The sequence below is a fragment of the Haliotis rubra genome, unplaced genomic scaffold, assembly GCF_003918875.1.
Source record: "Haliotis rubra isolate DU_JTF1 unplaced genomic scaffold, ASM391887v1 Scf739, whole genome shotgun sequence".
Taxonomy (NCBI): domain Eukaryota; kingdom Metazoa; phylum Mollusca; class Gastropoda; order Lepetellida; family Haliotidae; genus Haliotis; species Haliotis rubra.
In genome coordinates, this window is record NW_025767456.1 from 1,007 (window position 1) to 23,613 (window position 22,607).

Sequence of the window (22,607 nt, forward strand, 5' to 3'; positions counted from 1 at the left end):
TCCGTGTTTCCACTCTTTCATGAGAACTGAATACGAGATCTTGGATTGTCAAAACAAGCCTTGATAAAACACTGGCTGAACCTGTTTTTTTACACTTAGTCTAGTTGTTTTCAATGCTAGGCAGTTTTCAGAGATGCATATAACTTGAATAAAGTGATGTGTAAAGGTTTTTGACCTACTTGTACACTTCACGCGTAACAAGAAGTTGACTGAGAAAAGCAGTTTAATGATTGAGTGTTTTCTGATTCCTCAGATTGATACAAAAACAGCTGATTCGTTGAAACCAGTCTTTAATCTGATTATGGGTAATAGACAGAATAACACACTCGGCACGAATGCATGCGGAAACTATGTCACACTGGGACTTGTTTTAATTCCTCGATAATGATCGAAACTGAAAATATTTATTTCATCGTTATAATATTTTCCTGAATCACTCGTGCCTTGTGAGTTATTAAGTGCATATCACCCGCCTTACCAGACATCTTCATCACACATGTAATGACACTCGGGCACCGGCATTCCGTTGAACCGTGACTGGAGACTGATAGAGTAGGCGCCCAGGTTCTCAAAGTAGAACCAGTCGCCGATCTGGAGTTCGGGAAGAGGGACTTCCTTCAGGACACAGTCAATGCTGTCACACGTCGGACCCCACAAGCTGGATGTGAAGGTCACATCACTAGTGGGTTCCTGAAGCAATGATATCTCTGTAAGAGTCTTTAAATTGCTGAACTCAACGATCAGTTAGTTCAAACGCTGATTTCAGGGTGGACTAAGTCTGAATATATAGAATTTTGATAAAACGTAAATGGTCGATTTAAACTGAAAACGGAAATTCAGAAATCAGGAAATACAGACTGGATTCAGTTAAGGTTTTTGCATTACGAAAAGATCTGGGCGGAAGACAAATGTGCTTCAGGATAACGGTGAGAGCTTCTCAACAGAATTCACGTAATTGTATTACGTGTCAGAATACTGGAGAGGCCAAACCAGAAGATGTTAACCACTGATGAGAAATCCATGAACACAGTTTTCCCTCTCAGTATATATAGGTCTCGCACTTCGGTTAACATCCGCCCTAACTCTGGATTCCTTGGCGTGGTTCTCGTGGTCTCAAATTACCTGCCCTTGCTTTTCATTAGATAATTATATTTGCTACGCTACAAACACACCTCCATGCTGGGTCGACGATGTCAGCAACCTAGCGGCCACTTCCATTACAAGGATGTCTCCCTGTTAATAAATACTAATGGTGGCTTTGCTTTCTTGACAATAGGAGTTATCCCCCTTTCCGAATCTTATTCCTTACCTCGATGTTTGATTGGCTCATATATTTGTCAAGGGCGGATAATTTGAGATCGCGCGAACCACGACATTTGATCAAGGGGTAAGTGTAGGTTTACCGAAATGCCAGCACTTGTGATACAGAGGATGAGAACAGGTCTGAAACTTCAGTGAACCTACGATCAGTGGAATCTGGGGTGCATGTGTTCAAATCAAATTTGGCTCCTTACGTCACTCGCTACCGGTTTCTGCCACAAAATACCCATGAACTCCAATAAGCAAACTTTGAAGCAATTTGAAAATGTAGAAATCCTTCACTCAATAAAATAATTAATCGTTTCCCCGCCAAAAAAACTTCGCTTGCATAGGTCTGTTTGTTTTGAAATAACTTATAATAAAATCTTACTTTGAGGCCAAAGTTAAGGCATAGACTGCTGAATACATTCTGTAAATATAGTATTTGAATGTATCCTAGTTTGGTAAAAGGCTTTTATGGCTTAGTTCATCAAACTACTTTTGGGGTTTTTTATCATTGGTTTCACTTTATATTTCAAAGTTATGCAATGGGTTTAATTATAATTGTATTGTTTCTGTACATAAAGAGTTCACCTTGACTAATCGGGGTATGAAGCGAGTGTCTTCAAAGTGAACGATACCGAACGATCCATATGTACCGTCATTCATATAATACATGTAAGTTGGTTTCTTGCTGCCGAGCCTCTCCGGGTCCAATGTCGTCACTGTGAATACAAAACATCTAAGGCATTCCTGTAAACATACCGATTTTGTTATTATTTCTTTGTCATTACTTTGGTTTCAATAAAGGAAAGGTCTTAATGATAACCAAACACATCCTTAATCCGATTAAAGAGAAATCGGCTGGGGTAAACATTAAGAAAGTACACCTCAGTGGGGTTTTTTTTCAGCGTAAATATTTTACCTTCATTACGGGTCGCTTGTCGATGCTGCGCGTGTATACTGAGGTTGTGCAAAGCGTGGGAAGCATGATTTCCATGTATAACAGAACGAACCTTTTCGGTCAATACCTTGATGGTCAATAATGTACTTGTGTGAGTTTATATTTCGCGAATTGATTATGCTTTCTTAATACAAATTGTTTATTCTTTATTTATCATTTTCTTACGATGGTCAATTTGTGTACTACAAATAAACTGACATGTGTTCTGGTTCCGTTTACCTCTCTTCTCTACAGAGGACATGTTATACATGCTATAAAGAAAGTGATGAGAATACCGAGCGTACAGTAGTACATAAATATGAGAAGTTTCTGAAATATTCACTCGACACGGATCGTGTCGGATAACATAATCCGTTTAACTGTAATCCCTTCTGCCTGAAGATAAAAGTGAAACATGTTGGAGAAGATCCGTGTCGTGTGATTATTTCAGAAACTTCTTCTTCTTCTTATATATATATATATATATATATATATATATATATATATAAAGAAAGTGATGAGAATACCGAGCGTACAGTAGTACATATATAAGAAGAAGTTTCTGAAATAATTACACAACACGGATCTTCTCCAACATGTTCTTCTCCAGTACTGTCAATATAAAGCCGCCAATGTGACGTCATGGCAACGCCGCGTCACAACATTTGTATACAGTTGCATTGTGACGTCATGACAAATTGACGTCATAACATAATCCGTTTAACTGTAATCACTTCTCCCTGAAGATAAAAGTGAAACATGTTGGAGAAGATCCGTGTTGTGTAATTATTTCAGAAACTTCTTCTTATATATATATATATATATATGTGTGTGTGTGTGTGCGTGCGTGCGTGCGTGTGTGTGTGTATATGTGTGTGTGTGTACGTTCAGATCGACCTGGCGGAGACTCTACTTAACCCCCTGGATGCCACAGGGACATATATGTCCTTCCCCTTCAACCCTCAATTTGAAGTCCAATAAAAATCAAAATATCCCACGCACACAAATACACTTCACAGTTTCGAATTCTGCGGGAAACTTCCTGTTTCTTGATACCATCCACTATTATTTTAGACAAAGCTCAAGTGCTGAAAATGACCTTTCAAAATAGGCTTCATCGAAAATGGCGACATTTTTGACACAGTACGAAATCGCGATTCACAGCGTTATTTGCTGTATGTTTTGAAATGTGAAAATCGGATAATTACTGTGAGTATTGAATTTCAAAAATAACATATTTATGATCACTGATATCAGTTTTACTTGATTTCGCTAATTATAATTCTGAAACGTTGCCGATGAATCTAGAATCGGTTGGGATGTTTTCGAAAATGCACTTACACGAACACCGTAGAGCGCTTTCCGCCATATTGGATAGTGTTTACAAAATCACGTTTCGCGAAGGCCGGTATTGAGACGCCTATTACATCACGTATATTTCATATTCAGCTTCGAAAAATGCATCACTGAATTCCCCATACATTTTAGAATCAAACTGCAACTGGTCTTTGTCACCAATAATAACTGTCTAGATAAAATGAGACGAAACATATTGGGTGTGAAAACGAACGCTGTGCTTGAAAGACTGCGTTTGTGTGAAATGTAAACAAAGACAAATTCCGATTTTACACTGCGTAGCATTTTCTGAAATTTTTCAACATTCATCCGTCTATTCATTGCTTGCAATGGCTCAATACCTTTAGAATATACATTGAAAGAGTATCGTAGCAAGAAATAGGAAATTATAAATGGATACAATGCAATGATTTGATAATTCATAAGAAATTGTCAAAGTTTCCGTGCAGCGTGACGCCATGACTGACGCCAAATCACGCAGAACGACAACGGTAATTATCTGCATTTCTGTCCTTTTCTCTTACGTATAGTGAAAACGATATAGACATATAACAATACACAGATAGTCAGAATCATTCTGATTACTTACATCTCATATTTATGTACAAACGATCCCTGAATCAGTGGAAGGGTCCTCGCAAAATCCTGTGTACCCTTGTCAGCAAAGCCGCCATTTTGTAAGAAATCGGTCAGCGGTAGTGATGTCATACGTCAACATTGTTGTACATATTAGGCAATTTCTTTGAGGCGAAGGTCGGTTGAACAAGAGTAAACACAATCACCATATCCTTCCGATTACACTGTCAGTATTATGATGTGTATTTTGCGGATAGTTCGGATACTTTTTCATGAAACTGACTTCAGTATCTACATTTAGCCTTGTTCAATATCATATCATACGTGCATATAGGGTTTACGGTGTTTTATTCTTTGAAAGTTTTTTGATTGTTTGAATCATATTTACATAAGAAATTGACATATTTATTGCAATACACCATATTCTAAACCTTTACACAAGTGTTAGAAGATCAAACGTAGCCATAACTGTGACTACTTTAGTTCCTATGATGTACAATATTCAATTTATTTGGACTAATATTGCAATTTCATATGAACAGGTTAATGAACGGTGATATAATTCAACCTTATATGCAAAACTGCTAATATTAATGAAAATGATTTATATATGGTATGAAATGTATATGCACACATATTTAAAGGAATTGTCTTGTTCATTGCATAATTTTGTGTCGTTTTATAGACAAAAGAATGATGCATATAGATCGGCAAGGTGCGCGTTTGTTGGGAACGTTTTATGATTCGCTATCATTGTTGTCGATAATATATTCAATTCATATTCGATTAAATAAGATTGTGATGACAGGATATCAAACTCTAACTACTTGTACGAAAATTGTTGAAAAATATATATACCATCTCATGTGTTAATTCGGACAAATCTTATATCCATATTCTAATATATAGTTCCATATATAAAAAGCTATCTTTTTGCATCTTTCACTGCTTACGTATGAAGATAAATAGCTTCATAATCATAAACAAACAAAATTCTTATCCCAAACAAAATATTGGTGTTGTGAAATATTATTTTATTTACGTTAAATTGATGCCAAACAGGTGCGCGTGTTGTTCACAATAAGATACGCTGTCAAACTGTCTAATTGTTGATATATTCAGGACACTATATAAATGGAAAAATCAGTAATTTTATGTTTTGTCTAAAGAGTGTTAAATTCTGACATAGAAGTCTAGACCTTTTATACAATTAATGGAAATTAAGTGAGATATATACTAATCAGCATACCAATGTCGTCTTTTTTCCGACGTCGCAAAATGCATAAAACAAGCGATGACGTCAACTAAAATGTTGTATTATTTTCAGCAATTTCGTTACATTTGAAGATATGGCTAGTACTCTGGTAATAACGATGCAAAATTAGTCAAATTACATCTACACAAACAGGAGAATATGGGAATCTAAGAACTAACTTATATATCGGATAGGGCCATTCAAATCGCTATTACGTGCCTTCACATGTAATACGTTGTCATCTTTTCTTATAAATTGTGAAAGTACCAAGGCGCATCCGTTCACATTGGGGAACTTTGAATTGGAATAGTGTGGTTCACCATGAATATAAAATAACGAAAATATAGCGTCCGTATCCACAACAAATTCTCTCCAAGTGATCTGGGTTACATTGACCTAGTTTTACGCATAACGGAGTTATGCCCCCTTATCATTATACGTGTATGACCCTCTCTGTCGTCGTTTGACGTCATAGAAGAAAATACATTTTGACATTTATTGCGAGTCATTTTTAATGTTGAGCGTATAACGTTATGCACAAGCACATTTAAAAAAGCACAGTGCTTTTAGTGCGCGATAAAAGAGAAATTTACTCTTTTTTATGCTGGTCGTAAGAGCTGAGGTTGACGGAGGATTGATGCTCGTGTTATGCCCAAATGTACTTGAATCATTATTTTTACCGTTATACTACGTGGCATTGCTGAAAACGGTCGCTGAAAACATTCGCTCACGTTCATGTGGATCTGTTTTCTCTGTGGGGGTCGTGCACTTCCTCTTTGCAATCACACTTGTTACTAAAGTGAAGGGTGATGTTGCAAAGTACCGTCCCGGCTCTGCTATGACCTTGACATTGGAACTCAAGGGAAATACCTCATCCAGAGATTTATTCAACACGGCGGCAACCTGGAAATATAGCACATACTGCAAGGCATATCACCGGCACTCATTTGCTGAGGTAACCGTGTGTTTTGTTGTTTTGATGCGTGTGCGTGTGTCTATCGCTCTTTTTGTAACGTACGTGGCAACTGTAACAGTTTACCTATCACATCCATTCACTTCCTACGCCTCAGAAACTGCTGATTCCACCTAAATTCTTTCGCCCTCTGCACAAGAAGAGGCAGTATACTTTACCTTTTCAAAGCATATCGGTGCTCCTTCATGCCCATAGAAGCCCCCACCAAGGTCTAGGATGTTAAGAGTGAATCCCATTTTCGCTGCAATCTCAAACACAAGATGTGCTCTCCGTAGAGACTCGACGAACACTTCCGGGTCCTCTACTCCGCTGCCCACGTGGAAACTGGTGGTAAGGACACATAGGACACAAGTATACACAATGCCTTGTTTACACTAGCACAGGTACAGAATACTGGAAACGAAAATGCACGGGAATTGTGAAAGGTGTCTACCAGGCTAATGATCAGCACAATCATGTTTAGAGGAGAAACATCGACCCACGTCCTTCATTAGGGACATTACAAACACAAGCGGCGTCAAAGACCATACATTTTGCAACGTGCTCTTTCAAAAGAGAATATCTAATATAAAGAGCGAGGGCATTTTGAACCAAGATAAATGGTGTATGACCGACCCCAGTAAACCTTCGTAGTGCACATTAAATCGCACATGATGCCTGTGTAACGGGAACGCGTGTTTTGTTTCGTGCAGACATTTTACTTCCGGGTGTTGGTCGTTAACTTGCGTTAGTAACTGTACCTTTCGTTAGTCGTGGGTGCAGGAAATGTACTTCCTGCGAGTTTTGGGTATCATACTTTGATTCTGTTCCGTCGGTGGTTGAATTCTTTTCGCCACCATTTTCTGTTGCAGTCAGGTTGTTTGGTATGAGCAATTCTGATTGGTGGTGGGCAGACTGGCTGACAAATCGTTCGAGGTTGTTCTGTAGGGCAGCTGATTATTTAAGCGCATAACACAAACCTGTATGATCGGCGACCGGTCACAGGTGAGGTTATCCACCGCAATATGTCCCGTGATGGGACAACAAGATGTTCCGTGACGGAACCCTGTTTTGCCCACCTGATGATCGCAGTGGCGCCCCTACCGGCGTGACTCATCCAGCTTACTGTCTACTACTGATACTTAGTGTGACTCCCACAAAATGTTTCAACAACATCTGTGGATCGTCAAGGCGATGATGATATTGCAAACTGGATCATTATAATACATTCTGAAACCGCAAAGTTTCGACATGTAGGTGAACTGGACTGGAGCGGGAGAAACCTAATGAATCAGACTTACGACGGAAGTCCGTCATAATCTGAACGTAGGTCATTACCATGAGATGGGTGAGTGAGTGATATAGGTTTTATCCCGCTTTTAACAATATTCCAGCAATATCACATTGGTGGGTATAAGAAAAGGGCTTCACACATTGTACCCAAGTGGGCAGTAGAACCCGGGTGTTTGGCGTGACGAGTGAACGCTTTAACCACTAGGCTCACACAACGCCCGCAAACACGGCCTTGGGATATCATGTCTATCTCTGATTTGTTTCTTAACCATGAATAAGTTGATAATATGTTTTAGTGGGTTTGTTACTCTGTTTTGCAGTGACATGGTACCTCGCACATATCTTATAGCGTTAGGACGTCGCACAGTGTGAAGTTTCTAATATGTCCGTCAGTGCTAAAGCTTGGTACGAATGTATAACCGGTCAGAACACCAGAATGGCGTAGGACGGTCAGTTTAGAATGTAAATATTATAGTCCAATCCGTCACTTACTTGAGATTATATGTTACCTTCCATGGCACCTACACATTAAAGGTGTACCAAGAGGAATTATTTATGTTAGGAAGGCTTTACATTATTTGTTCCAATTCGAGATGGTCAATGCTAAGCCGAATCGTATAAAAAACCTGACAAATGATGGTCTTAATAACAGACATGCTTTGTTTACATGGGTGATCAGAGTTTGCTCAAGGTTCATCTGACGAGAATCTTCACATAATGAAAGGTAAAGTTATGTGTCGTAAGAGACGGGGCAGGAGGGACCAGGAGACTGACCTAACTCCGACAACATCAAGGTCGAGTTGCCTCGCTGTGCCCAGTAGGCCGCTGACGTCACCAGGGTGGCAGCCAAACTTGGTAGAGAGGTCGTACAGAACGTCATTGTTTGACGGGGTAGCAATCCGCAACAGGAGTCTGGAAACAATAAGAAACATAAAATATTTACATCACAGGTGATCAGGTATTTTATTATATATTTAAAAAGATAAAGGTGTGCCCGATGATATCCTACTAACACAGGTACATACACATGGCTTCACATTACACTGTGGCTGAAGTATGCATGTATGCCAGACGTTGTCAGCAAGAGTGAAGGTATATCATTGCTGGAATGGACCGAGACACGCTCCAAGGGGCGTGAGGACACACCATGACGTCAGCATGACATCACCGTGTATACAATTAAGGAACTGTGTTTGAGAAGTGTTTTTATGTTCGCATCTAAACAATAACCTGAATCCAAACATAAGAGATCAGCCTGGCCGTGGAGACAAATTAGTACAGATCAGAGCAGCTCAACCAAACATATGGTTACAAATAGCAGTCGTCATCACCAATGTCTTATTGTGATCTTTCAGTAGGATCTATCTGTTGTAAATCCACAGACATCTGATATAATCCATGGGTTAAGTAATTGTCACATCAGAAGTTCCCATCAGGGATGTTGTACAGCACTGTCAAAAAAACATTTTGTTAACAAAATAATATAGATGTCTACCCTTTCAGGAATGAAGACGACAAAAAGAAGAAATTCGGGCAACGTCTCAAACGTTGGTATAACAGAGTTTCTTTAAATCGTTTAAGTATAAAACCGATCATGAATCATCCCATTATACCTTACACAGCTCACCGTACTCTTTATACACCATGCACATGCAATGTTAAAACAATTCATGTACCGGAAGCACGCGCGTCCATCAAATAGTCCCGGAAGGGTTTCCTCTGTTGACATGCTTACCGTGCTAGTGGATACGTGGACTTGATCTTGTAGAGTTCAGCCTCGTTGTCAAAGGTCATCAAATCTATGTTATTCCTTGCCGCATACTCAAGGTGGGAGATCTGCTTGCATGGATTGGCATACACAACTCGTGCCGGGGCCACGCCCATCTGTAATACGGTCCCTATCTCGCCCTGCAAATATTGAAATCTTAGGAAAGGAGGAGGTAGGATAAGCAGTATAACATCACTGGAAATGTGTTTTGTAAAGATTTAAGGCTTTAAAATGTTTTGATAAATATGATAAATATGTTCGAAATATCTGACACATTTTCTTACTGCCTTTGCAGGTTTCTTATTTATGGCATGATCAAATGCAATCCACAACATGCAAATGGGTACCCGGTAGGATGAAATGACGGCTGTCTGTATCAGACAATCCAGTGATTGACATCATGAGCATCAGCCTATGCAAATGGGACGCGACATGCATCAACCAAGTCAGCGAGCCTGACAACCAAATCCGTTAGTCGCCTCTTACGACAAGCAGGGATTGTTGAAGACCAATTCTAACCCGGATCTCCATTGCCACGGGCACTGACGGTATGGCAACATGCTAAGTGTGGTCTAACTAAATACAACTACAGAATTCAACAGTCCTCACTATATTCAGTGAACATTTCCTTCACAAATATATGTCGAACATATGCTAATTATAGCAAGACCTCGTGCATCTCTGCGAACCAAATTAAGTTCAATGGCAACACAGATGCTTCACCATTAGAACAAGATTGTACCTTGCTTGCACAGTCGAAGCCGGCTCCAAGTTGGGAAAGAACTCGTAGCAATATTGGATCAGCATTGCACTTGACAGCTACAGTCATGGAATAACGTGTAAAGATAAGGATACGGTCAGTGTTTTCACAACTACAAATACAAAGCACGAATGATGATAAACAGTACGCCTTTTTAATTAATTGTTAACAAAGAATTCAAGTATTTCACATATTCTTCAAATAAATTTCAGATGACATTTGCTTTCATTTTTAACAAATTGTCCTGACCCTTTGAAGGCAAATATGAGACTATAATTACTATTATTACATTGACGACGCTTATTAACAAATACCCAGTGAATCCAGGAATGAAGTTTCTCTTAAAATTGTATCAAATGCGCAATATAAAGTCCCTCCAAAATAGTGCTAAGTATTATCATTAAGACAGTGATTTTGTGGTACATTTACTGGACTTACCAATATCTCTCTCAGCAGTGACCATATAATAGATTATGGTATATATAATAGATTATATGGTCTCTGCTCTCAGCCATGCTCTCTAAATGGATATACCTAGAAGTAATCACATACCGTAGAACGGCGTCACCCTCGGCAGCAGTCTCCTCCAACGCCGGTAATTGTTTACAACGTCACCCAGATCGACAAGGAAGAAGGCATCATCACGGCCCTGCAACATGTGGAACATGTTTACAACAGGCCTGACTTTAATACACAGTGGGAATATTGCTAAAAGCGGCGTAAAACCAAACTCACTCACTTACTCAGTACACAGTGAGGGGTTCTTCTTAAGTCTTTGGACCTCGATCATGTCACACAGTGTAACCACCCAATCCGGTCCGGAGACTGCTATGATGTAGGACCTCAATGGCCGTCTAATGCAAGGTCGCATTACGCAGTAGCAGTCGTAGTATTAATAGATTGTTAGATGACTGTGATCTTTTGAAGTTATAGGCAAGTACAAAATGGATAACATATCTTTGAATACTGACAAATAGATAAGGTATTGAAAAATATATTTTACCAATCGCAGATCTCACAAATCTATCAGTACAGGTAACACGTGGAAAGAAGATACACGAGGCAATATATTTAAAATGAAAATACACCCAATTAAATACCCTCTAGATCCGCCTACGTTGTAAATATTTACAGATGGGTGTTACTAATGTTTGGTAAATATTATTAGGTAATATTTCCTGTTTGTCCACATTATCATTATGTACGGTACATTAAAAGGTAAATATCATGAATATTTGGGGGTGTACTCATTGTTGTGAAGTCAGAGCACGCGATTTCATAAACATGTCCTCCAAAACATTCACGACCACTAGATGTCATTGTGCAGAGTAGTATTATGTATCTGTATATGTTATTTACACTCTTACCTTTTGATCCGCAGACTTTGCCATCTCGGTAATTATGTCGGACTTCGAGCGACAAGAATGTGCTATACGGATCTGGTGTCCATCCATTTGGAACAGGCAATATGTGACAAAACGGTTCTGAAATACCACAGCTATTTAGTACATAACCCTCATGTAAGGAAGACATCAGCAGGTGGGAGTCAAGAATACGCTCACGAATCACAGTAAACAAGAAATGGGAGACAAGAATACGCTCACGAATCACAGTAAACAAGAATACGCTAACGAATCACAGTAAACAAGAAATGGGAGTCAAGAATACGCTCACGAATCACAGTAAACAAGAAATGGGAGTCAAGAATACGCTCACGAATCACAGTAAACAAGAAATGGGAGTCAAGAATACGCTCACGAATCACAGTAAAATACTCACGAATCACAGTAAACAAGAAAAGCCTTTAAAAAGGCAACGATGGAGGCACCTGAGTAAATTAAGAAATTTAGTGAGATGGACGTGAGATGATTTGGGGGGGTGAAGCTGATTTCAAGAGCAAGGAGATGACCATACCTCCGTCTATTAGAGACTTGCTTCTATTAGAGATCGGCACTCGCATCGCAAATACGGTACTCTCATCTCCAGTATATGACATTTCATATCAAAGGTGCTTGTCATGTCTAACCATGTCTGGAAATGACGGACGTAGAAAGCATGGTCCTACATATTGCTTCTATGTTAAGGCGGATAGTAACGAGTCATCAAAAGATGAAATATTCCCCGAACCATAGGCGGATCTATCAGTACAGGTAACACGTGGAAAGAAGATACACGAGGCAATATATTAAATATTATTGTACAGGGTAGGATCATTTGATAAACTTAAAGGACAACACACCACACACCCACGATCCCCTACGATCCTCCTAGGTTGTAGGTGCGCACCCCACCCCCCTTTTTGTCCTGAAAGTTTATCAAATGACCATTGAAACTTTCGTGAAAATGAAGTGTGCACCACAGCCCCCTTTCTCAAAAAGCTGTATCCGGCCCTGCCCGAACCCCGCATGTTTGCGAAAGTCATATGAATCCTACCCGTTCAATGAAATTCAGTCGTCCCAGCACTCGCGGTACTGTTACTGAACCCGCCTCTCGAACCGATTCTAGGAAACCAGACGGCCCAGACGCTAAATTCCAGGAAAAGCTAATGGGTGCTACTAAAATGGAATGGATTTTCCGATTCTGCAACTCGAAATTTTGCACTGACTTAGTACAAGTGTGCTCTATTACATGTAAAAGTGCTTTGAATTGAAAGTGGATCAGTTTATTAACGTTTTTGATCAGTATAAACACAGAATGTGTTTAAATGGGAGACTTATAGAATACTCGATTTCCTCATGGAAATGCTGGAAACTGGACTGGCCCAAAATGAAGTGGTCTGACATTTTGGTGACCATCGAAACACGATCTCATCTGTATAGAGACGTTTTCAACATAATGGAAACACGAGAGATTTGCCTCGGACCCGCGGTCCACGCGTGACGTCACATCAGCAACCACATTCGGCTGACCCAATTAAGGAATTGATTCCAGACTGCAAGTTGCTCGGACCATTCCTGGCTTACGTCCAAACAGTTCCAGTACTGTACGGAGCACAACATCTGGCCCCGGCGGCTTGCAATACGTCCAATTTTGCTCCAACGTCACCGACAGGCACGTCTTGCCTGTGCAGACAGCATCTACGGCAAAGGAGACAAGATTGGGATGGTGTTTTGTTCGCTGACGAGTCGAGATTTCATCTCAACAGCTCAGACGGCTGGGCAAGGGTGTAGAGACGGCGAGATGAGCGGTATGCTGACGCGTGCGTTGTTCAACGTCGACAGTTTGGTGGCGATATGGTATGGGGAAACATGAAATCTCATGGTCGGACACAACTGAGATCCCGGGTTAGAATTGGTCTTCAGTAACCTATGCTTGTCGTAAGAGGCGTCTAACGGCGTCATCGTATCCCAGCTGCGTAGATCGAGGCTCATGCTGTTGATCACATGATTGTCTGGACTCGATTATTTACAGACCGCCGTCATATAGTTGGAATATTGTTGAGTGTGGCGTAAAACTAAACTCACTCACTCACTAAAGGCCCTATGGCAATCTGACAGGTCTGCGATACTGGGATGAGATCATTGGACCTCATGTGCACCCGTTCATTCCAGGACAGAAAACGTAACTTCACGCTTCAGATAATGCCCGTTCACATGTCGCTCGTGCTGTGACAGATTTCCTGAGACAGCAGGACCTGTTCCTTATCGAACACGCTTGGGGTGAAATGGAGAGACGTGTACGTCAAGCCCAGAATCAGGAGTGATTATTTTTAGTTTCGTATTTTTAGTTTCGTATCACTGGGCTGTGCTTATAACTACTGTTAATTGGGACAAGCGTTGGTTCAGACATGTATCAGAATGTTCCCCAAGCTTTCTTCAATCGCTTAGTGTCGTCTATGTGTCGTCGTTGTCTATGCGTCGTTGTCAAGCCTGCATCAACGTCAATGGTGGACACACACGATACTGAATTTGTAAACTGACGTTTGACACCACATCTCTTCAAAGGGTGTGTCACGATGTCTAGTGTCAAATCATGCAGTATTCGTTATTATCCTGTCAACAGTTAAACAGTGATTAAGGAAAACCCTCATATTATGTTATTATCTTTTTACATTAAAAATGGCATAACATCAAATAATGTACAGTTACTTTATTCCTGTAGTATATCATCACCAAAGCTTTCCATATGGGAATAGCAACCCAGTCATAGTTAATCGGTATTTGCCGAGACTTTTCCAGGTCAGTCAAGATTAAGGTAAATATTCTCGGAATGTTGGTTTTTGTAACCACTAATCTGTTTTGATTTGGTGGAACATTGATGTCATTGTATCAATGTGCGTTCAATGTATGTACGTTCGATATGATTTGTTAATCGTTTTGACGTTCAGAGCTTGGCTGCTTTACGCATTTGTCTGAGAGTAGCTGGTTGCCCCAGAAACCATTGGTCAACGATGTAAAACAGTTCGTCATGGGTTGCCTAACATGGTTAGAGCGTAGTATGATAATTAAAGACTGTGACAGCCAACCAAGTGTTAACTATTAATACCGGTTTTGCTACACTATTAACTCCGCTACACTCTTAACAGTGCGCCTTAAAAAGTTTGTCTATATCATCTTCAATTAAAGGAATCCAGACTTGCTTGACTCCTGAGAGTTTCCCCACAACGAAGCACATGTGATACATGTGGTCTCACCTTAGGCAGGTGAGTTTGTTCAGCATTGACTCTGTCCACCCAGCAGTAAACTGGGTACCTGGTGTGGTACGATGGTAGTCTGAATTTGAACCTTGACATTGGCGGATCCTGAGAAGGGGTGCAGGGGGTGCGCACACACACCCACACCACACACACACTCACACACACCTTGTCTTGAAAGTCTATTTTAAATGACCATTGAAACTCTCGTGAAAACGGGAGAAGTGTGCACCCCTTTCTTAAAAGTAAGCACCCCTGAACCCCTCCCTCTCAGTCCACACATATATATCCTATGTCCTAAAGGAGAATTTGATTTGCATCGCAAGAAAGGATCACGGATGGCATATGACCACAGATATGGGAAGGATGATATTTGACCACAGTGTATATGAACGGATGTTATATGACCACAGTGTATATGAACGGATGTTATATGACCACAGTGTATATGAACGGATGCTATATGACCACAGTGTATATGAACGGATGCTATATGACCACAGTATATATGAACGGATGCTATATGACCACAGTATATATGAACGGATGCTATACCGACCATAGTATATGACCACAGTGTATATGAACGGATGCTATATGACCACAGTGTATATGAACGGATGCTATATGACCACAGTGTATATGAACGGATGCTATATGACCACAGTGTATATGAACGGATGCTATATGACCACAGTGTATATGAACGGATGCTATATGACCACAGTGTATATGAACGGATGCTATATGACCACAGTGTATATGAACGGATGCTATATGACCACAGTGTATATGAACGGATGCTATATGACCACAGTGTATATGAACGGATGATATATGACCACAGTATATATGAACGGATGCTATATGACCACAGTGTATATGAACGGATGCTATATGACCACAGTGTATATGAACGGATGCTATATGACCACAGTATATATGAACGGATGCTATATGACCACAGTATATATATGACCACAGTGTATATGAACGGATGCTATATGACCACAGTGTATATGAACGGATGCTATATGACCACAGTGTATATGAACGGATGCTCTATGACCACAGTGTATATGAACGGATGATATATGACCACAGTGTATATGAACGGATGCTATATGACCACAGTGTATATGAACGGATGCTATATGACCACAGTGTATATGAACGGATGCTATATGACCACAGTGTATATGAACGGATGCTATATGACCACAGTGTATATGAACGGATGCTATATGACCACAGTGTATATGAACGGATGCTATATGACCACAGTGTATATGAACGGATGCTATATGACCACAGTGTATATGAACGGATGCTATATGACCACAGTATATATGAACGGATGCTATATGACCACGGAACGGATGCTATATGACCACAGTATATATGAACGGATGCTATATGACCACAGTGTATATGACCACAGTATATATGAACGGATGCTATATGACCACAGTGTATATGAACGTATATATGAACGGATGCTCTATGACCACAGTGTATATGAACGGATGCTCTATGACCACAGTGTATATGAACGGATGCTATATGCTATATGACCACGGATGATATATGACCACAGTGTATATGAACGGATGCTATATGACCACAGTATATATGAACGGATGCTATATGACCACAGTGTATATGAACGGATGCTATATGACCACAGTGTATATGAACGGATGCTATATGACCACAGTATGTATGAACGGATGCTATATGACCACAGTGTATATGAACGGATGCTATATGACCACAGTGTATATGAACGGATGCTATGACCACAGTGTATATATGCTCTATTACCACAGTGTATAACGGATGTATATATGACCACAGTGTATATGAACGGATGATATATATGACCACAGTGTATATGAACGGATGCTATATGACCACAGTATATATGAACGGATGCTATATGACCACAGTGTATATGAACGGATGCTATATGACCACAGTGTATATGAACGGATGCTATATGACCACAGTATATATGAACGGATGCTATATGACCACAGTGTATATGAACGTATATATGAACGGATGCTATATGACCACAGTGTATATGAACGGATGCTATATGACCACAGTGTATATGAACGGATGCTATATGACCACAGTGTATATGAACGGATGCTCTATGACCACAGTGTATATGAACGGATGCTATATGACCACAGTGTATATGAACGGATGCTATATGACCACAGTATATATGAACGGATGCTATATGACCACAGTATATATGAACGGATGCTATATGACCACAGTATATGTATATGACCGTGATGCTATATGACCACAGTGTATATGAACGGATATATGACCACAGTGTATATGAACGGATGCTATATGACCACAGTGTATATGAACGGATGATATATGACCACAGTGTATATGAACGGATGCTATATGACCACAGTGTATATGAACGGATGATATATGACCACAGTGTATATGAACGGATGCTATATGACCACAGTGTATATGAACGGATGCTATATGACCACAGTGTATATGAACGGATGCTATATGACCACAGTGTATATGAACGGATGTTATATGACCACAGTGTATATGAACGGATGCTCTATGATCACAATGGTATAGGAACAGAAAAGATGTAATCACAATTGCTGATTGTGATGTTGAATGATATTACGTGGATTAGCATTTTAACAAACTACTTGATGTTACAGCATTATTCAGTTGGTATTAAGTCATGACTGTGTATTCCTTTATGTTCTATATTGTATTCATGATTTATCCGAGTGGAACTGTATATTTTAGTTCATGCACTCGCATGCGTACGGAATAGTCACAAAGAACATGTCACACATTGAAAAATGTAAATATTAATTGAAAATATTCACACTAATACTTGTGTATACAGTGATTTTTCTGGATGACTCCTTTTTGCATCAACATTGTGATATCTATTTCATACTATGTTGTTCCCCCTACGGAAAACAGCCAAAAAAAACCCCCATTCCATTGATGCTATGTTATTACAGGAGAGCGTTGCAAGCGTTTAAATGACTCTTGTGACTGCCAGGTTCCGCCATAGTTGACAGTCACAACATTCGTCATTTATGCAAATATCGACAATAAGATCATGAGCAGACTGGTACCAACTATTACCATATCTTCAACAGCATTAACGGGACGATTGAGTAGCCAAGTGGTTAAAGCATTGGCTCGTCACGCCGAAGACCCGAGCACTCTCCTACCCAGAGTTCCATGCGGCAAGCCAGCATAGTATCTCTGCCACAGGCCAGAAAAATGTGACGATTCGTCACATCTTGCAATGTCCATTCAATATAATGTACAGATTACTTTAACTGTTTTATTTTTGACGAGTCTACACATCTAACTAAACATCTTTAATAGAATGGTTTAGTTTCACTGAGAAAATATCCAAAAACATGTAACACTATTTCGATTTGTGTAGCGATCCTTTGTTTACATAGGTTGTACGGCTCCACGTGCTGTCATCGAAGCTGATGGAGAGCAAACGATGCAGCCAGTTTGATATCTAAATATGTACTGTCATAGACCTTACTGTCGCAGTTGTGGAAGAATATATATGTAACAATGTAAAACATTATGAAGAGAGCGCCGAAAAGCTTTCGTGAGTCCAGTCTCTTCTTATAATGAATATGCGCGTTTGATTACAAACAAGAGAAAAGTCCGGTCACGTGATATGCAAATTAGCCTGTGGCAGTGATGTTATGTTAAGTCATCGCTGTGCCGGAGTGTGGGAAGAGAGGCGTAAAAGTTAACTCACTCACTCAACGGCATTATGGGAAGCATATGCTCAGAAACTGGTTAAAGAAGGTTAGAGAAGGTTAGAGAAGACGAACTTGTTGAAAGTCTTTGAGAGTGGTTTAGGTCAGATGTCAAGTCAAAACATTGATTACACAACAGTCTCGTTTCCTGCTGACTGGGCTCGTTCCTATTGCGCAACTTAGTGCAATAACCAATCAAGAATTTTGAGACCAATTCATTTAACTGGATGCATAAATATTAATCAATATTATTTGATACATCTAAGAAGTTGTATATTGCAACAGTACGCTCCTTATAATCCTTGCAAACAGGTAGTGCAGCGAGCTCTGTTGTACAGCGAGCACTGACAAACGGAAACCTGGAAATCGTGCCAATCTCAAAACGAGACTCTGCCGCTAGAAAAGTTTGGCGGTCTGGTACGGACTTGATATTGTATCAATCGCATTGTGTGTTACAAAACTACACTGAATAAGCGCAAAGAACACATATCCAGCATGCATCATCCAGTACCTGATGACGTCTTAGTGAGGTCATGCAGCCTACACCTCGCCATATAATACAGAAATACGATGTTATTAAAGTTTAGAGTTAAAATTCATTTGTAAAACCATTTTCTTATGAAACAAGGAATTGGAATACAGTGCAACCATAGTTGTTTGTGGTGTCTATTTTCACTTTCACACGAGAAATTCGGATCGGCTGAAAAGTAGGTCATTGTCTGAATAGGTTAATGACTTAATGAAAGGTTTAATCAAACAGTCAGATGAAAGCAAGTGCTGTGAATCCATAAACCTAATACATAGAGATATGTATATACATTAGGAAGGGATCGCACCCTCTATTTTTCATAGCATCAATATGTTACCTTTAACCATAGCAAAGGAACTTATCCAATCCTCAATTGAACGTACTATCCGTATTAAATGACCCTCAAGGAATAGTTTAATGGCAAAACTTAAAACAAAGGGAACGAAAAACTAGTTTGTTAAGAGAAGCAAATGCGGCAAAAAATAACTCATTTTGTAGTGCTGATAAGTGTGGTCCTATGGCGTTAACAAAAAGGTAATTTTCACGATTCTGGTATACAATCCTCAAGTTTCCTAAGTATAATCCGAGAACAGTATCTGGTGTAAGCTCCGCCAACTGCAATAACATCTCTGACACTCCTCTCTACTCACGAGTATCACACGTGGAATCTGAGAACAGTATCTGGTGTAAGCTCCGCCAACTGCAATAACATCTCTGACACTCCTCTCTACTCACTGTATCACACGTTGAATTTGAGGTTGAGATATTGCCTCCAAGTTATGGTGGAGTTCTTGTTCCAATACATCGTGGTGGGCGAGCTGGGCTAAGGTGCCCAGGAAGTTGAGATTGATAATATGATGTGCCATTGAGATTGACATCCAATGATCGAGGGGAAAACAAAGAAGCGCTTTGAGCATGCATGTGAGATGGACTATAGCGCTATATAAATACCCATATAATAATAGCATCAAGCAGTGGAGGATCACCCTGGCGTATTCTAAGATCCATAAAGTCCCAAACATGCTCTATGAGATTGAGATCTGGATTCCTGGCTGGCCAAGGTAGAGCTGTTACCGCCTCTTGAGGTATGAAATCACAAACGGCACGTGCACGATAGGATTGTCGACCATGAAGACTGTCTATATTGTCTGTGTACCGTTGTCCATTCAGATTTTGTTTGATCGTCACAAGTTTAGAGTCATGTGAGAGACCACCCCCCACATCATACCCAACCCCCAGCAGTCAAGGAACCCCTGCAAAAGGGCACTTACTCCAAGAAAAAAAGTAGAAAGGCAGAGTCAATAGTGCAACTCCGACTATATCGTGAGCATGTGTTTATGAATCACTATCAAAACAGTGAAGATACCAGGTGTTCGCCGAAAGCTAAGCGTATCCTGCACCACCTTTTGGCAACCGCAATGAACATATGCAAAGGCAAGTCGGTTTTCAAAATTCGTGAAACAAATAGGGGATTTATAGCTGCATTGGAAGTCTGTCTTCTACATGCTGCACACGGCTGTTGTGTTTGGACATTTGAATCAAAAATGGTGCTGGTGTGTTTCAATACCCGTTTTTCGCTGTTTTTTGACAATGTTTCATTTCACTCAAACTCAACGAATATTGAATCAGTTGCCTCAATGCATGTTCTAACATGTCGTTTAAAGGGTCCCTGAAGCACACAAAAAGTTTCATTTACCTTAGAGTATAAATGGCCTCACCACGTTTAAGTTTATAAATGACTATCAAATTTTAGGGTGTCCCCATACTTTTTGTTTGTAGTATATGAAACAAACGAGACAAGGTAGTCTCACAATATGGTCTTCAACGCGAGATGCTTTGAAATAGTTTTAGTTTGCGATGCAAAAATCATCACAATGCAACATATGTTATATTTGGGATTACACTTTTCTCATTAAAGTACATATTCTATCTTAGCCACTTTTACTATTGCCGCCTTAGATTTGTGTATCAGGTGCTACTGTGGCTTCGTAGAGATTGGGGGCGGTGGGGTAGCCTAGTGGTTACAGCGTTGGCTCGTCACGCCGAAGACCCGGGTTCGATTCCCACATGGGCACAATGTGAGCCCATTTGATGTCCCCGCCATGATATTGCTGGAATATTGCTAAAAGCGGCGTTAAACTAAACTCAGTCAGTCAGTCGTAGAGATTGATGGCATTGCTGACTATTGCCGTAAGTTAAGGAAGTTTTATCCAACTTTGATCTTATGCTAGGTAATTTGGAGCGCATGGTGCAGTGGTAAGGCGTCTGGCTATCACGCTGAAGGACCGGGTTCCATTCCCGGTGGAGGCACCTTGGTTCGGTCCCGAGGTGGGCATATTTACGTAGTATCCTTGAACAAGATACTTCAATCCACATTGTCTAAGTTCACCCAGCTGTAAAATGGGTACCCGTGAAGATGTGCTGGTTGTGCATGGTGTATACTCCCCTGGGAGTTAGTTCGATTGCGACCCTAACAGGCCAAATTTGACTATAATAAAGGTAAACTGACAGCTATTAATATTACTAATTTCCACTGGCAGAGATGAATATCACCACAGCTGCTAAACAAAGAGTTTTTGTTCTTAAAGTGACTCCAGATGGACTTGTATTCTTGTGCCCAAGCCTGATGGAAGTGACAGATGCTGCCATGTGTGACAGACATTGACATAAGGCCAAATTTATCTTCACCTACTGACATTACCGGCAATACACCTAGTGGGTGCTTACATCGATGATACCATCACAGTCATCTTTCCATACCGGAATAGGATCGATGATACCACAACTGAAGGAGGAACAACGTGATCCGTGTTATTGGAAGACTCGCCTCAGCCAAGCTTGACTGAGAATTTAGCAAAGAGTAAATTTGGACCGGCAAGTGTACAACCTTAAGGTCATGTCATAGGTCAAGGTCAGGTACAACAGGTTCAAGCGATGGTGGACTCTATTCTAAAAGTCCCTAGTTCCCCAAAAGAAGAAGAATCTTAAGAAATATCTGGGAACGGCTGGTTTCTACTGTAAATTTTGTAAGAATTCCTCACTTGTGACAGCCATTTTCACTAGTTTGCTCGGAAAAAGAATGAGTCATTCTCATGAAATATCCTGTTAATAAAGTGCAACATTTTGAACCCTTTCAAAGTGGCCACAGATGCTCGTGACATGGGTGCTGTTGCAGGAAGATGCATCAGATTTTGGTCATCCTGTTTGTAATTTTCAAGGACATTGGACAAGCACCAGACAGATTATTCCAATATTTATATTTGAATATATTTTGAAGTGTACCTTGGCACTATTTCGTTTCCTAGACAAATATTAGATATCGTATCGTTTTTTCTTCACAAGACGCAGTGGAATACTGGAGATACATATTCCCCTCGGCAGACTGAGTTAACGGCGTCAACCGTTGTTCGCAATATCAATCACTGGATTGTCTG

At 40.2% G+C, this 22,607-nt stretch overlaps 1 protein-coding gene across 1 annotated transcript; it reads right to left on the bottom strand.

Moving 5' to 3' along the window:
• Positions 1-478: 478 nt before the first annotated feature.
• Positions 479-11,680, bottom strand: LOC124259808 (ornithine decarboxylase 1-like; the record flags this gene model as incomplete). The annotated part of the gene is made up of 9 exons (XM_046694008.1): positions 11,570-11,680; positions 10,755-10,851; positions 10,185-10,261; positions 9,410-9,582; positions 8,449-8,586; positions 6,561-6,726; positions 6,161-6,332; positions 1,894-2,024; positions 479-690 (listed from the first exon to the last, which is right to left on the bottom strand). Coding segments are annotated over exons 1-9 (1,253 nt in total), but the record flags the coding sequence as incomplete, so codon positions are not given.
• Positions 11,681-22,607: the final 10,927 nt, after the last annotated feature.